We start from the raw sequence: 18,325 nt of genomic DNA, 5'->3' as shown, positions 1-18,325 counted from the left end.
CTTAACACCCATAATACTATCCTTAAGTATCTCCCAGTTCCCCAACATCTACTACAGAATTCACATTGTTATCAAACAACATAGTTAAACTAGTGCACAATAAAGAAAAAGATCTAAAGCCAAATATGTTATTCTTTAAGCATGCAATTGATATATTGATGTTAGAAACCCCGGGAGAGCAGACCTATAAATAAGAAGGCAAACTAACTGTTAGCTGAAAATGGTCTGACAGATATCTTCACATTCACAAGGGGGATGGTGGGTTTCTGGAATCAATGGATCGGTTGTCATACAGACAATATAATATAATTAAGTTATGGAAGTACACAGAATCCGATCAAACCTTGTGTGATAATGTAATAGAGTTAATGGAGATTCCTGCTGCTGAGTCAGATGGGAGGAAAACAGTGCAATTTATTTTTGTTATGCCATACAGTTATTGATCATGGTCATCTCCTGGTCCCTAGGTAGGATACATTCATGCTGATGATATAGGTGGCTACAATGCCCTATGATCTCAAGTGTCTGTTTTGGCATTCTGAAGCCAGAATAATGGTATAATAATGAAATGATCTGGAATTAAACAGAGTGACATTTGATACAAATTAAAAAGAGGCTCTAAATGTGGATGAATAAGGATTTTTTTGTTGTTTATAGTATATCTGAAATTTATACGGAGGTTCCTATATATCACAGTAGTACAGAGGAAAGGAAAATCCTCATTTTTGCTTCTCTGGCAGCAGCCTTCTCCTGTGACTGCCCTGGAGCCCTGGTGTTGGGCCGGGTCCAGCCACACGGAGAGCATTTCAGAGCAGAAACGCACATGTATGGATTTCGGCCCATGGCTCATGTTGGATTAAGTTAGAGTCTAATTATAGCAGGATAATCTTCTTGTGACAGCACGAATGCAATTGCAGCCCAAAGAAAAAGGCTAGGTTGAGGATCTCATAAAATGTAAAAATATATAATTTACTGTAAAAAAATAATTTTTGAAACAATTAAATATTCACTACAGTACAGTGAATTTATAAAATGGTGATGGTTCATTTTTCTCAGCTTTAATTGTGTGATGATAGATGTGGAATTCTAAATGTGATATACCTTGTAGCTGGAACAGGAACAATGGAAGGTGGTGGACAGCAGAAAGTGTTATTGTCAAGGTCGGCACCCAACACCAGAACAATGCCAAGCACCCTGGTCTCGTGCTTCCCCTGTAGTGTGACGACTGTGGCCTCGGGAGGAGCCCTCAGCTACTTGGATGCCACCAGGACTTAAATGAGAGGTGCAAGGCTAGAGGTTCTGGATAGGCAGAGGGGCACAACTGTTAGCAAGAGTCTTTAGGCCGAGGGTCACGGTACAAAACAGGAAACCAGAATCGTAGTCAGTACAGGCAGGGTCGAGGCAGGCAGAAGTCAATCGTAATCAGGCAGGCAAAGGTCAAAACCGGGTAATCAATCAGACAGGAGGGTTCAGCAGAAGGATAGTCGATATTCAGGCAAGGGTCAGATATAGAAGTCAGGATAATCCGATAGCCAGGCAGGGGTCAAAACCAGAATCAGAATCAAAACAGCTCACAAAGCACCAGGAACAAGATCCTATCACGGGCAGTTAGCTCAAGACTGAATTCCCCTTTTATACCCTGGTGTTGCATCCTTTTGCGTGTCTGCGTCATTACGCCAGCGCGTCTGCGTCAATAAAAGAAACGAGACACAGGCGCGTGCGTGCCCTAAGAACCATCAATGGCGGAGGAAGAGGAACCACATGGCGGGCGTCTCTGCCGCACCACTGGGTGAGTTTTTATTACAGTTATACTCTAGAAGTGAGATGGACTTGCTATGATGGTAACCAGATAAACATACAGAGGGAATTTGGATGTGAACATAAAGATCGTTTTTGGATATTTCTAGTGAGCCAGCTTTCATTTATTTCAATATCCTTATTTTTTTAAAGCGAACGTATGAGTGCATAGGATCTATTTTCCCTGGGGATTTCGCCATTAAGATAGTGGTGAATATACAGCACAACACAAACCTTGCCATTTCTAGGAATGTCAATATTTTACTAAATGCCCTTTAGTGCATGTGGTTATCTGGGCAAGGTGACAAAATGTGAAAAAGAATAATTTCCCAGAAAGCTGCCAAGATGCAACATAACAATGTGTCATTTTGAAGGAGCGCATCCTTAAGCAGTCATGCCAAATCACATGGACTGCGGAAACCTCTTAAACAATATCAGTTAATAGATCTCCTAAAATGTATTTTTATCAAGTGTGTGCTTGTATCCTATTTATTGCCTATTCCTACTATAAATCATATTGTGTGGCAAAGGTCATAAATGCTTTTTGGTTCCACTGAGATTACTGATCACTTCTGTATGATAACTCACTGCAACTGTTCTTCTGTAGAAACAAGCTGATTGCCTACATTCCAGCCTCTATGAATAATAATCATAATAAACATAAGATATAGTTTTCATGCAACAGAAACACACACAAGTGTAAATACTACCCAAATGGAACAGATGGAGGAAGGATTTGATTCAATGACCTTACTTAACCCTGAAAAAACAGAACGTGTTCTGAATAAGGAAAAAGCATAAAAAATGCACTGTACAACAGACAAAAGAAGCAGGATTCAAATAGCTGAATCCTATTTATAAAGTGTATACATGCTTTTGTTACCAAAGGGACCACTTGTAGGGCGCATGAAATCTATACTGGACATAACCTTTATTCAATGTTGGAACAAACAAACAGAGACATGGATTTAAACACAAAAAGCTATACAGCATATCAGGGATTGATTGACAACCTTATGATCACAAAGTGGAAAATTATAAAGGGCCTATTGCACAAAATCATTAAGTCACATTACATTTTTAATTTGATTATAATCTATACTATTGGTTCTGGTTTAGAGCAGAAATATGTTTGCCCTGTAATCCTCCAATCTTTTCATAGGATTGATGACATACTCTCTTAGAGCCATTGTAAGGGGACTCTAGCTTGTTACACAATGAAATTAAAGGGCAATGAAAGGGTAAAAACGAGGGTGGTGTTTTCTTGTAGTTAATCATAAATAGACCCAAGTTGCTGAGTTTTTCCCAAAGTTGTAAAAAATCCTTCTGCTGTGCAGCAGCTCAGGTGCTACAAGGATATGGTGCCACAGGAGTAATACATGCATTGCTGATTGTTTGGGCCTATGCAACTTGTTCCTGGGCCTTTCAGATTCTTAGGCTCATGGCACATGGAACATATTCTCAGTTGGTGGAGCAGAAGCAAAATTTGTTTGAGGAGCCTGTCTATAGACATTATGGAACCCTTTTGTATTCAGTGTGCATCACTACTGGTAAAGATGGTTGACAACATCCAGATTCAGGCGCTTCTCCTCCAGCTGAGAATATGTTCGATGCACCAGGAGCCTTAGCAACTAAAAGGCCCAGGAACAAGTTGCATAGGCCTGAACAAAACCATATTATTACATAAATTACTGGCCTTTGTGACACTGTTGGGTGTCTTTTATGTGTTGTCACAAATCGGCACCCCAAATCCAGAACCCAAGCTAAGCTCCCTGGTCTCGGCTCTCACTTCCGCCTATAACCTCCTCGGGAGGAGCCCTCGGCTAATTGGATGCCTCCAGGTCTTATTTGAGAGAGGAGCAAAGCTAACAGTTCTGGACGAGCAAAGGGGCACGATCGTCTCACCAGGATACTGGAATGGAAGAACACCCCAGGAGGGCAGGCCAGACAACAAAGCGTGGAACAGGCAGGCTGGGCCAGCACAAGCAGAGTAGAATAGTCAGATAGGCCGGAATCAGAAATGTAGAGTGTAGAATAATCGGTGGACAGGCAAAGGTCAGATTGGAGGGTTCAGAGTTAAACAAGCAGGCTATGGTCAGGATTGAAGATATCAGAGTAGTCAGGCAGGCAAGGTTCAGGATTGGAGAGATCAGAGAAGTCAAGAAGGCAGGCAAGGTAAAACACAGAATATCAATCAGGATAAGGAATAAACACCCAGAAACTTGCTAATAGAACCTAACAATGGGTAGTGCTTTGAAAACTGAATTCCATTTTATACTTTTGAATTTCGCGCCAATGCGCGATGACATCATCACGCCGGCGCATAAACCCAGAAGCGTGCCGGGGGCGCACGCCATAGGGGAGCCGGCACCAGAGACAGGACGCATACGGTGGGCATCCCCGCATGCCAGAGGGCACAACACTGGACCATCAAGGTAAGCGGTAGTTATTACAGGTGTGTAGGTAAAACAGTTATAATATACATGAAGATGCTTATCTATTGCAAGTTTTTTTCTATTCTCCATGGCATACAACAAAAACACCAGTATTTAATATGACCAATGTGCTGTGAGCCTTATACACCAGATGTGAATGGGCAGTTCTTTCAAATGCACTGCAGCTCCATTAACCCCATTATCTATCTGTCCCTAGAAAAGATAATCCAAAGTGTGCTGTGAAAGATTTTAAAAATACACCCATTCTGTTGAGAACAGTACTATATACTGAATTTTGAAATTCTGAATTGATTTATAAAATAGCAATGTCTCTGTAACATTTACTTATATCATGTTGTAGTGAGGGTAATAATTTCTGCGCTTTTGTTGATATTAATAACACATAATTCAAGGGGGTTTCAAAATACAGAAGTATCTCATTCTTTAGAGGACTCTGTAATTTTACATATCTTTCAATTAGTGGATGACAAATTCCCCAAAACCATTGTTGCTATGGAAACAAGCAACCCAACCATATAAAGATTAATGGAATTAACGGAATCTAGTAAAAGAAGGGTACATTTTAGTAGCAGGGGCGTTGATACAGTTATAATTGTAATTGTAATACACCTACAAGCTACCATTAAATAGTGTAGGAATGGAAAGGTTCAGACAGAGAGTGATAAATTAAAATGAATATAACAAATAATACTAAAAACTTTCAAACCAACAAGCTAGAATCTAGAATGCACTCTATGCCAATGCACTAGTTGTGCTGATATTTTCTATCATTATGTCACTGGCCCCTCTAGATTCCTTGGCATGGTAGTATTTCTCCATCAGTAATTTTAACTCTGTTTACCGTTGACTGAAATCAGCGTTTAGAGGCCAGATTGGAATGGAAGTTGTTTTACCAGTCTCAGTGGTTTTTAAACAAAACACAGCATGCTTACCTGACTATCACTTGTTTAACGAATAAAAGGCATCGATTCTGCTGCGCTCCCTTCTGCATATTTCAATGTATTATGACAGTGATCGAGTAAAATAGCAAAAGCATAAATAAAATATGCTATGGGCACTGGCAAAAATATGAAATATTTAGCAATTTCCAGTGATTCTTACACAAAAAAAACGCAACTATTATTGATCGACTCTGATTACTTGTTGGAAAAGATGTGAGAATTCCTGCAGCGTTTACACAGATTACACTAATTTACTCGCTGCCTTTTATCAATCAGAGATCTGACAGCGCATAATGTAGTAGTCTGTAAAGGCATGTCATTCCATATGAAATGAGAAAATGGAAACAAAAACTTCAATCCATGCAATAATTACATTTTCACATTGTCCCTTTTGCTTATTTGAAATGCAAATGAAACAAGCCTGTATGCCATAAAAAAGGGCATTGAATTATGTGCAGATTACAGGCACTGGCTCATTGAACAGTTGCTTTATTGACTACATACGTTTTGGATACAGTTTATAAAAGGGTTGGTTCACCTTTGAGTTAACTCACAGATCAACATATTAAGCATTAATTTGTTTGTTGTATTAAATGGGGAACCAGTTACTGAATTAATTCATGTGTAGTGATGAGTGAATCTGGCCTGTTTTGCTTCGCCAGAGAATGTGCAAAACTACGAAAAATTTGTGAAATGCATTGAAGTCAATTTCAAATTTTTTTCTCGCTCCAAATGCAATAAAGTCAAAGGCCATTTTTTGTTATGGTGACTTTTTGTTCCAAATTAATTAAAGTCAATGGGCGGCAAATTTTTCTGTGGCAAATTTTTTGCCTTGGTTCCGCGCAATTTTTTTTGCAGATGACGAAATTTTGCCACGAATCCATGGATGGCGAAATAATTCACTCATTGGTCTTCATGTGCATAAAGGCACCAAACATGGGCCAGCTGTTGAGTTAAGTGTTCAGATCCTATGACCCTTTGCCATACTAGTTAGGTAGACTATACTGGTTTGGTCACTCAAAACAAAGATTACCGGAAAAGTGTGACTGTGCACCTTGCTCAAGTTCAGTTTACTGTTTGTATTGTATACAGTAATATATTTAATCCAATTACTGAGAATGTTAGAAAGCACCTTGCTTGGCTTTGTGTGCAATATATTGTAGCAAATCCTTTGGGGACATTATTCAGATAATTCCTTCATCCGGCACGGCAAAAATGGAACTGAAGGTAATTTAAATGCCTGACACTTTACTCTTAATTAATTATGCAAACATTTAATTTACGCTTAGCAGACAATGCTGCACTGTTCTCTACTCTGCTCAGTGGGCTGATTATAGTGTAACTGTTTTTCTTCTACTTGACACTAGCTCCATGAAACTTTATTTTTCATTAGATTGGCGTTAGGGCTGAGTTAAGATTGTTATACGCAATGCCAGGCAAAAAATAGGAAGAATAGGGGCCATTAAATAGTCATTCTTAAAAAAAAATGTGCCTGCGCCTAAAGTGCAGTGGGCAAGTTGTAGTGCATAATGTACATGGTACAGCATAGCCTGACAACAGGGAGTCCTGCACCTAACACCTGTCCTGACCTTAATTTACAGAGCTTCCTGCTTGTTGCATCTGGAAACATTCAAGTGGGTCATAAGGGCTGCTTTAAGGTACATTTAATAGGATAACAATCTCATTGGTCAACCCTTTGACTGCCCCTCAAGCAGTTACACTTGAAAATAATAAGGCAGGCAATAAAGGAATGGTCTGCACAGGTATTGGATCTTTCCCTAAACTCATTATCCAGAAAGCTCCAAATTAAGGGATCAGCATCTCTCATAGGCTTATTCTAATCAAATTGTTAAAACTATTTCCTTTTTCTCTGTAATAATAAAACAATACATTGTACCTGATCCCAACTAGGATACATATCATCGCCCTTATAGGTAGGGATGTCGCGGACTGTTCGCCCGCGAACTAATTCGCGCGAACATCGACTATTCGCGTTCGGCGAATGTTCGCGAACGTCGCGCGACGTTCGCCAATTTGGGTTCGCCTTAGCTGGCGCTTATTTTTGCCCTCTCACCCCAGACCAGCAGATACATGGCAGCCAATCAGGAAGCTCTCCCTCCTGGACCACCCCCACACCCCCTGGACCACTCCCCTTCCATATATAAACTGAAGCCCTGCAGCGTTTTTTCATTCTGCCTGTGTGTGCTTGGAAGAGCTAGTGTAGGGAGAGAGCTGTTAGTGATTTGAGGGACAGTTGATAGTAACTTTGCTGGCTAGTAATCTACTTGATACTGCTCTGTATTGTAGGGACAGAACTCTGCAGGGATTTGAGGGACATTTTAGGTTAGGTAGCTTTGCTGGCTAGTAATCTACCTTCTACTGCAGTGCTCTGTATGTAGCTGCTGTGGGCAGCTGTCTGTCCTGCTGCTGATCTCTCATCTGCATCTGTTCTTCAAACAACTGCCACCTAGCTGTCTAAATATCAATAATAATACCGTCTCCAGAAACACCACCCGAGTGACGTTTTTCAAGCAGCAATAATATATTCCGTATCCAACGGCTGTAGTGTATACGTTGCCCTTGCAGGCATTATTTGCCCAGTCTTTAACCAAGTGCCACCTAGCTGTGTGAGCTTTTTCACATTCCGTGTCCAGAAACATCACCTGAGTGACGTAGTGTGATTTCTGCCCTTTACAGCACAAAACGCAGCGCTGTGTCAACAATGGATTTTTCAGATACATTTTTGCCCTTGATCCCCCTCTGGCATGCCACTGTCCAGGTCGTTGCACCCTTTAAACAACTTTAAAATCATTTTTCTGGCCAGAAATGTCTTTTCTAGCTTTTAAAATTCGCCTTCCCATTGAAGTCTATGGGGTTCGCGACGTTCGCGAACTATTCGCATGTTTTGTCGCAAGTTCGCGAATATGTTCGCGAACATTTTTTCCGCCGTTCGCTACATCCCTACTTATAGGATGCAAAACAGTCCTATTGGGTTTGTATAATGTTTAAGTTATTTTTAAATAGACAAGGTATGGAGATTCAAATTACAGAAAGATCCCTTCTCCAGAAAATCCCAGATCCTGAGCATTCTGAATAACAGGTCCCATACCTGTACTCACTGTAATGTGGGAACAATAGTGGAAGTGGATTACCAAATAGGGGTACACAAGATAAAAAGTTCTGTACAAATCAGTCTTTCAAGGAGTTACCTGATGTTTTTGTGTCTGAAAATGAACTTTTTTTTATAGTGGCTTCTTTTCTGTATGTGCACACATTGTGTATATATCTTTTCCTGAATCTTTCCAGCTTTCAATGAAACTGGCAGCTAAAAAAAACCTTGCCTTTAAAGCTAAAACTGTATTGTGACTTTTGAATTAACTTTTTATTCAGGCCTGTTCCTAGTTATTTTCCAGTCTCTTATTCAAGCCACTGCCTGGTTGCTAGGCAAATTGAACCCTGCAAACCCTAACCTTTGTGCACATTTGCTCTCTTATTTGTGCCTGCATTGTGATTGTTTCTATTACAAAAACATCTTACCTGCATAAAACTTATCCCTTCCAGCAGTCTCAGTTTGAGATCCACCAAAGCAAAAACTGTCAACTGCAACTGCAAGAGCCTTGGCAAAGTTTGCATCCATTAAAAAGGATCCATCAGAGGAGCTGACCATGCTGCATCTAGCACTGGTATAATTATCTTCTGAAACAGAACCCCAGCCATTAACAAGAGATCCGGCCATTGAGCTTTCGTATTCGCTGATACTGGAGGTTGGAGTTTCACAGTACTTGCGATAAGACTTTAATGAACTGATGTCCTCTAAATCAAGGTCATCATCTTCATCAACTGCATCAGCTTCTGAAGGTAACGGGCTGCAGATGTAGCCATAGGTTTGATTAGGCGAAAAGGGCCTTGGAAGGGAAGAATCATACTCTGATGTATGCCTTGAATAAAAGAGAACAAAGTTACTAATTTCAACATATATTTTAAAATGGACGTAAAATACACAACTTACATTACAAATATTCTAGGCCATATTCATATCTAACACCATTAATAAAGATATCGTTAACTATCTCTCTGCTCATTACTCATATACATTTGCAGATAAACACCAGGAAGCAGACAACTGGAGAAATGAGCACACACTTCAGAGACACACCAATGTGGATAAACCTCGATTTTGTTCCAGGAATTAAAACAACTTCGCCCTAACACGTTTTGTATCTAGAGAGACGTAATCATAGGCACATTTACAAGCAAACGGTTACAAGAATCTAAACGTCTCCAAAGGATATGATATGGGGTTAAACCTTGCTCAGGATTTAACCCTATAGATACAAACTATCATATGAAATACCATCAGGGTAACATCTACAATGTGAAAGTCTTACAAATGGAATAGGAAATAGTGAAAGCAAAAAATATAAGGAATGGTAAAAGCGGAAGATATACATATAGCCACAGTTAGTATACAACATAAGGTTTATGATATACAGTGACACTTCAAAGGAATGGCACAGTTTCCCATTTACGCTTTTAAAGGAATTGTTCAGTGTAAAAATAAAAACTGGGTAAATAGATAGGCTGTGCAAAATAAAAAAATGTTTCTAATATAGTTAGTTAGCCAAAAATGTTATATATAAAGGCTGGAGTGATTGATGTATAACCTGTCAGTCAGAACCCAACTTCCTGCTTTTCAGCTCTCTTGGTTTACACTGACTGGTTACACTGGCTACCAGGCAGTAACCATTCAGAGACTTGAGGGGGGCCACATGGGTCATATCTGTTGCTTTTGAATCTGAGCTGAATGCTGAGGATCAATTGCAAACTCACTGAACAGAAATGTACCATGTAGCCCCCATTCAAGTCGCTCACTAACTCAGAGTTATAGAGCTGAAAAGCAGGAAGTTGGATTCTGGCTGTTTTATTAGACATCTGTTCACTCCAGCTGTTATATATTACATTTTTGGCTAACTAACTATATTAGAAACATTTTTTATTTTGCACAGCCTATCTATTTACACAGCTTTTATTTTCACACTGAACTATACCTTTAAAGTCCAGATTACAAGGCACATAGTGCTGTAGCTTACAATTAATGCATTTAATAATGTGTAGAATAAATGGGTAAATGTGTAAATAAATAAAGATAAATTTCAATAAATAAATAAATTGATTAAAGGAGAAGGAAAGGTTAAAACAAAGTAAGCTTTATCAGAAAGGTCTATATAAATACACCAGTAAACCCTCAAAGTAATGCTGCTCAGAGTCCTCTGTCAAAAGAAACACCACATTTATGTCATTTTATTTTTTATACATGGGCTTCTGTATCAGACTTCCAGTTTTCATCTTAAACCTCCAGGGCTTGGGCTTGAGCATGCTCAGTTTGCTCCTCTCTCTCTCCCTCCCTCCTCCCCTCCCTGCTGTAATCTGAGCTCAGAGCTATGAGCAAGCAGGGAGAGATTCAGGCAGGAAGTGATGCCACAGCAAGCCAATATGGCAGCTGCTACAGAGACTAGAGCTCAAGTATGGAAAAGCATTCTAAAGAATAAAAATGGTGTTCTAGCTTGCACTGTTGTGGTTAATCTATTGGCAATAAACTGCCTTGGTAGCTTTCCTTCTCCTTTAAGTCAATGAACCATCAAGTTGATATAATAAGTAATTTGATTCATCAACTAAAGCAATTTAATATACTGATAACCTTTAAGCAATTTGATATAATTTAATGTAGTTAACTCTAATTCATTGTATTGGATGTTAAAAATGAATGAAGCGTGTTATTGATATAACTGAATAATTAAATAAATAAACTAAACATTTTCATAATATTCATACTATCAAGTACAAATTCATGGAAATTGGTTATATTACAATTCATTAAAATACGTTGCAGAAGGCAAGTAATGTGCTGGTCAATTTTAGCAAGACAGTCGAATATATAAATCAATAACAGAAAAAAACAGAAACTTTATCTATCTCTCTGCTCATTACTCATATACATTTACTGATAGACCAGGCTAGAAACAAATGTCATATACCAGGAAGGTTTAGCAACACTCTTTGTACATCCATGCTCCTCAGGTATGGCTTATACTTTTTATAATGGAGGCCTCCTGGTAGTTTCATAAAATATAAAAATTAGCCTTCATAAAATTCCTAGGCTGTGAAATGTTCCAGCTATCTGGTTTTATTTTCATTTATACAGTATACAGTTTCCACTGTGGGTTCCTATCAATTGGTGATACATAAAAGTACAGCTATGGGATCCATTATCCGAAAGCTCGGAATAACAGAAAGTCACTCTGCCATAGACTCCATTTTATCCAAATTTTTAAAAATGATTTTCTTTTTCTCTGTAGTATAAAACAGTACCTTGTACTTAATTCAAACTAATCATTTTTGGAGGCAACACCAGCCTATTGGGTTTTTTAAATGTTTCCATGAGTTTTCTAAGGTATGAAGATCCAAATTACGGAAAGATCCATTATCCAGAAATCCCCAGGTCTCAAGCATTCTGGATAACAGGTCCCATATACTCTGGAAGCATATTATTGTGGGTGGCATACACCTGCAATAATGTCAGGAGGACAGGAACCAAAGGACATTTTCCATCATTGACAATGAACCACTGTGATGGTGTATAGTGATGGTGTGACGGTGTATAGTGATGGTGTGACAGTGAATAGTGATGGTGTACAGCAGGAGTCCCCAACCTTTTATACCCATGAGCCACACTCAAGTATAAAATAATTTTGGAGAGCAACACAAGCATGCAAAAAGTTCCTGGGGGTGCCAAATAAAGGCTGTGATTGGGTATCGGTAGCCTCTATGTGGACTTGCAGCCAAAAGGAGGCTCTGTTTGGCAGTACACATGTTTTTTATGCAACTAAAGCTTGCCTTTAAGCCAGGAATTCAAAACTAAGCACCTGCTTGGAGTGATGGCGTAATGGTGTATAGTGATGGTGGTCCTTGCAAAGTGACCGCTCTTTAATGATTTAAATTATGGATTTCCATTCTAGATTAGCTCTCCCCTTCATATTGCTTTTATTCCTGTTACTGCAAGTTGTACAAAACATAAGCTTTCCTTCCCACATCACGACTATACTGGATAACTGGAAGGCTATTGATCATGCATCCAATTTGTGTGTTGAAGCCTAACATGAAAACCAACACATGCTGTGCCCATTTTGTTTCATTTTGTTGGATACAGGCAAACAGTATGCTTGTACTGATGGAGCCAACACACAGGATGAAATGCTCATATATAAAAACAAAATCCAACTGTGAATGACAAGTGTTTGCCAACAGAGAGAAATTATGAGTTGTAAATCTTCACTCAAATGTCCTTGCTGAGAATGATATGGCGGATAATGCCAAGCATGAGAACTTTGCCAACAATGATGGTCATGGCTTCCAGCTTCCAGCACAGAAATGATTAATCAATGCAGCTTAACACATTCATTTTTCTGCTTTAATACTGTTATGCGCCTGCCAAATGTAATGATTTTTCTATGAAATTACTCTGAAGCAGCAAGTTCAATGTCCTACAGGGACAGAATCAACTATAAAATTCCTTTTCTTTGTGGCACAAAAACTCATTTAATGGCTTTTTTCCCCAGGAAGACATGTGACTCAGTAAATCAGAGTCTTTCCTCTGATGAACAGTTCCTGGATTTTGGGGAATGTTGGGTAACTGCTGTTTGGAATGTTCTCCTTAATGAGCTGGTGCTTTACGTAACTATATTTTGCTTGACATTGACTTTTTCTTCATTTCCTTACCTTTTCATCTACATAAAGCTGAAACATACTTAATGTGGTTGGATGGTCATTCAACAGCAAGCTTTGGCTTGTAAAACATTTGCCTTTAGATTAGTTCCCAAGAGCCCATTTTATTTGAGGTGAAAATGAGTTGGTTATCCTAGGAAAGGAGCATGGCCTGAGCTGTTTGCAGGAAGTGAGGGTAGTTCACCTTAAATTTAACTATTATTATGGCTGCAGGATTGCACAATAGAATTCAAAGTGGTTTTGCTCCAAAGCCCTCAGGTTTAGAACTTAAACTGTTAACTTGTAATCGACCCTAACAAGCAGACAGCAGCATGAGTATAAGAGGGCCTGAGGAGAAAGACCAGCAATAAAAGCAACAATACCATTTAAAGGGGACATAAACCTACAAAAGCAAGTGTACCCTACTCAGTATTGTGAAAAATTGGATTATTCTCTAAAGTATTATAAAGGCTGTAGTCTAACAACCCTATATATGGCATGTTTTGTAAAAACTATTGCAAGTACCATCATGTTGACTCTGAAGACCGAGATACAATTATGGTTCCTCTTTTGATCTATGATGAGTCTTAAGTTTTCCAGGCAACATGTGGCACACAAGATCAAAGAGCCAGGAATGGAAAGGGTTACAGCTCTCCATGGCCAGCTGCCCAGCTAATGCAAGAGCCTTCACAAACAAGAATCATTTCTGCTCTGTTTACACTTGACTCTCTTCTTGATTTTCTCTAATTGTTGCTGAAGGCTTTTAACTTTAAAGCTCTGATACATCTATAGCAACTATATCAGCTCATCTGAACTTTGATTAGAGTGTGACATTTTCAATCAAGTAATCTCAATATGTTACGTAACAATGGCATGAGTGAAATCAGGGGTAATTATTAAAAGATAATATGTTTGCATCTGTAATTAAGTTTAGGGTACCTATTATAGAAAGGTATTGACAGTTTTACAAAAGCTTTCCTCTATAAGCCTCACTTCTGTAATTTAGAGGTGCATTTCCCCTTTAATAGTCTACTGATAGTATATACTGTAGCTTATTTAGGAGAATTTCATTGCACTTCATTGAGTTAAATTTACTGAAAATCAGTTATTTACTGAGTACCACTAAAAAATTGCCTCAATCCTACAATAATGACCTCCCTTAAGATCTTTGAACAGCTATTTCAGTTCATCAGACTAGAGCATTTTGCAGTCGGTGATCATTTTGCATTAGTAGTTTTGTACACTTGAGCATAATCCATATTTATTTTCCCCTACCTACCACATCTGACACTATGTGTCAGTGCTTTGTGACCCTTTTAAATAATGAACCAAACAACGAATATTTGGAAAATTAATATTACTTTCACAGAAGACTTGCAAAAAGCAAGGTGATCTGGAAGTCTTTTTAATTTATCTTTTTGCTGTGAGACATAAAGAGTCATTTGTAGCCAGTTAAATTATTACATCTAGCAATTATCAGTATCTGTGCTGCCTATGCAATTTCCAAATGATTTTCTTGATTTAGGGGACATCTTGTACTTCATCAAGTAAAACAGGAAGGCTACGGAAGTTTTATTGGTGATGTATTGATCCTAGAGCAAACTGCTGTACCAACATTCACAGCAAACTCACAACCTGCTTAACTGGAATATGCCTTCAATACATTAACTCTAAACATCACAGAGAGCTGCTGAAAGGCACAGTAAAATGAACTTACATATTTTTTACATATTTAATTTCTAGCAGTTATACTATTTTATTTCAACATAAATTTATTTTAAGTTAGTAAGTTTGTGGTGCTTATTGGATGACGGAAATGCACTAAATGTAGAGACTCGACTGAGATGTTATTGGCAGCCATATTGATTACAACTCAGTAAGCAGTTGTTGTGCATAAGGATGTCATTCATTAAAGATACAGTACTTGAGTACAATAACACACCTTACACTTTCATACAGTTTGTGTATGTGCAATTCAGAACAGGAGGTGGAACAGCCACTCTGACTCCAAAACCAACTATATGAAAGTATACATAATAGTTGGTTTTGGCACCATGTGGCTGTTCCACCTCCTGTTCTGAATTGCACAAAAGTGCGCTTTTTGATGCAGGAGAACACTATAGCTAACACCACGTTTAAACTAGAGGTATGTTGTAATGCCCAGGTTCCCACAGTGGGCAGTGTCAATATACAAAGAAGACTGGCATGTTCATATATATTTTTGACACTAGACAACATACTGTAAATGGCACCATCCTGAGGGATAGACTTACCGGACACAAGTCAGCAATTAGGAACCAGCCTGTTGCTAAACATTTTAATGAAAGTGGTCATGCTATTAGTCAGTTACACTTTCAAGTACTAGATACAGTCCCTAGAAGGAGACGTGGGGGAAATCGGGATAAGGAACTATTGTGCAGAGAGGCACAATGGATCAGGAGGTTAGTTACGGACTGAATCTTGAGTATGATTTGAACCCATTTTTATTAAAATATTTTTTAATGTTAAGTTGATCTTATTTGTTTATAGGTTATTACATAGACATTTGTATTCCTTTCCTGGGAGCGGGCTGTAACTACAATAATCTTGAGTGACTTTGTGATTTGATACTTGATGGATACATTTAAAGATAAGTATCTCACGAAGTTATATGGATACATATGGAAACTTGAGGATTCTTAATTATATTGTTTGTAGACATGTAATGACCAGGGGGCACTGTGCCACACGGTATTTAAGGTCAGGTGGTGATGTGTGTTTTTTATGCTTGACAAAGAGTGGAGTGCCACTCGAAATGTTGTATTATCATGCTGCTGTCCCACATATAATAAAGACGGTTTTATCAAAGCTGGAGTTCAGTCTATTGGGAGAGAATCTTATGCAACAGTGGAGCCCCTGTGAACAGGCCACATGACGTGCACCCGATGATAGATTGGCCAAATCAGTAAGTGCGGTCTAATTGGAATTGTTAATGACACCATACTGACAGAAGCACATTTTGTCAAAATTTGCATCAAAATGTATATACCGTATTGTATATAATGGCTATAAATGCAGCATGCATTGCATTTATAAGAAATACTGCATTCCAGGTAAAAGGCATGGTTAATTGTGTCCAAAATGTCCCTTTGCATGAGATACTTGTATTTTGGGACAAATTAACTTTTTCGCCCTTATTCTTAAGGGCAGAGACACACGCTCAGGTTCGAAGAGATTAGTCACCCAGCGACAAATCTCCTCTTCTTCAGGGCGACTAATCTCTCTGAACTGCCTTCCTCTGCCTTCCCGCCGGCTAGAATGTAAATCCCGGAGGGATGGCACTCGGATCCCTTCGTTTTCCTAAATCGCCCAAAGTTTCCTCATGAGGCAATTTCGGGCGACTTCAGAAAACGAATTGCTCTGAGTGCCATCCCGCCAGTGATTTACATTCTAGCCAGTGGGAAGGCAGTTTGGGGAGATCCACAAATCTGAGCGTGTGTCTCGGTCCTAATCCCAGATTTAGTTCAGGTTTTGGCCAAATCCGAGCATTTTCTAATAGGATTTGGCTCAATCCAAGAGTCTGGCTGAACCAAATCCAAACTGTATTTTGCCGATGGTTTGGATTTGGTTTGGTATTCGGCTGAATCCATTATGTAGGATTAGGCGGAATACTGAATTAGAGGGTTCTGTGCATTCCTAATATTTACTATGCTTAAGGTTTGTTGAAAGAAAGCTAGGTGAGAGGAAGAGGTGGGACATCAGCTTTGTTGCCAATAGTAAGACTAGGCATAGAAACTTATTAAAATGAGTTTTTTTCAAAGCAAGTAACCTGAATCAGGATCAATGCAAACATGCAAACTGACAGTTTATCAATTACTGTTTATTACATAAATTATTTGTGACAAACAACCAATAATCAGACTTTAAATATGCCAACTAGGTCTTTAATAATACAGGTATGGGTCCTGTTATCCAGAATGCTCGGGACCTGGGGCTTTCTGGATAATGGATCTTTCCATAATTTGGGTCTTCATGCCTTAAGTTTACTAGAAATTCATTTAAACATTAAATAAACCCAATAGGCTGTTTTTTTTATCTTAGTTGGGATCAAGTACAAGCTACTGTTTTATTATTACAGAGAAAAAGGAAATAATTTTTAAAAATTTGGATTATTTGGATAAAATAGAATCTATGGGAGACAGCCATTCCGTAATTCGGAGCTTTCTGTATATTGGGTTTCTGGATAGGGGATCCTATACCTATATGCATTTCTAAAAACAATATGCTGCACGATTTTAATTCCTAACCTGAGATTTTATTGATTCTGGCAAATTGAGTGTGTTTATCTAAGTGCTTTTATTTGTATTAATTGTATATACTATATTATTCTCTGTCCAGTCCCCAACTAGAAGTAATAAAACAAAATATATTTTATTACTCCCTGGATGTTCCCTTTCAAGTATCCAATGTAATCTCCTCAAAAATATCAAGAAAACAATCAGAATACCTGCTAGTAGTTCTAAATAGTGAATCCACACAACATGTCCTTTTTGAAGTGTCGAGTAAGGCCCCATGCTGCCCAAATAATGTTGAATTGATGCTATTCATTAAGGTACTTGAATCTAAACACGCTTGTTGCACTTCCATATAGTTGTGTTGAGCCCCATTTCATCCATCTTGCTTTTGCCTATTGATTCTAGGTAACCTTGAAGCTGCTGCTACTACTACTCCTGCTGCTGCTGCTCAAACAGAATTACACGCTAATGCAGTTTTAACACCAAGCACCGGTCACGCAAATCCCCACTCTAGAAATGTTTTGCTGCAACTTGCAAGTGCTTACACACACAATTCTTAGCACTCGCAAGTTCTGAGAACCTTGTTTCGGAAAACCTTGTTTAAGAAATATAAAAAAAAGGGCTAAAAACTTCAGAGGGGCTAAGAGTAATGGGTATAGAAATGGTAGAGGATGACAAGAGAGGTGGTGGTAGGGTTAATAGGTTGAGAAGACTGGAAACCCATTGGACCCATAAGTTAAATACAATGGTACCGAATGGCTTGAATGTTGATATAGATCTAGCAGCATTTATGTTCTAAAGTAATTGATTATCGTTATGAATTTTGATATATGTTTTTTAAGAAGGTTTTATGAAATGTAATATTATACTTAATGAGTTTTATTTAATGTATTATGGGGTTAAAAGGTTTAATACTAATAAAGTAAAACACATTTTAAGATGGAAAGGGTTAATGATGACCAGAATAAGAGAATAATGGTTGTGAGCACCAAACACACACAGAATGGGATAGAGAGTGAGACATATGGACAGATATCCCTGCAAACTTTGTATGCAGGGATATGTTGATCTATAACTAAATACTGCACTTAGAAAA

The 18,325-nt window shown here is 38.5% G+C and overlaps 1 protein-coding gene across 2 annotated transcripts in view; it reads right to left on the bottom strand.

Annotated features, from left to right (window-relative positions):
- The window catches only part of robo4.L (roundabout guidance receptor 4 L homeolog), a 131,092-nt gene that overhangs the window by 11,875 nt on the left and 100,892 nt on the right, over window positions 1-18,325 (bottom strand). For both annotated transcript variants that reach the window (XM_041569198.1, XM_018225726.2), the window contains exon 18: window positions 8,732-9,132. In XM_041569198.1, the coding sequence (XP_041425132.1) occupies window positions 8,732-9,132 (401 nt within the window). The remainder of the gene's footprint in view (window positions 1-8,731; window positions 9,133-18,325) is intronic.

Source organism: Xenopus laevis, chromosome 7L (assembly GCF_017654675.1).
Source record: "Xenopus laevis strain J_2021 chromosome 7L, Xenopus_laevis_v10.1, whole genome shotgun sequence".
NCBI classification, from domain to species: domain Eukaryota; kingdom Metazoa; phylum Chordata; class Amphibia; order Anura; family Pipidae; genus Xenopus; species Xenopus laevis.
This window is presented reverse-complemented; position numbering and strand designations above follow the sequence as displayed.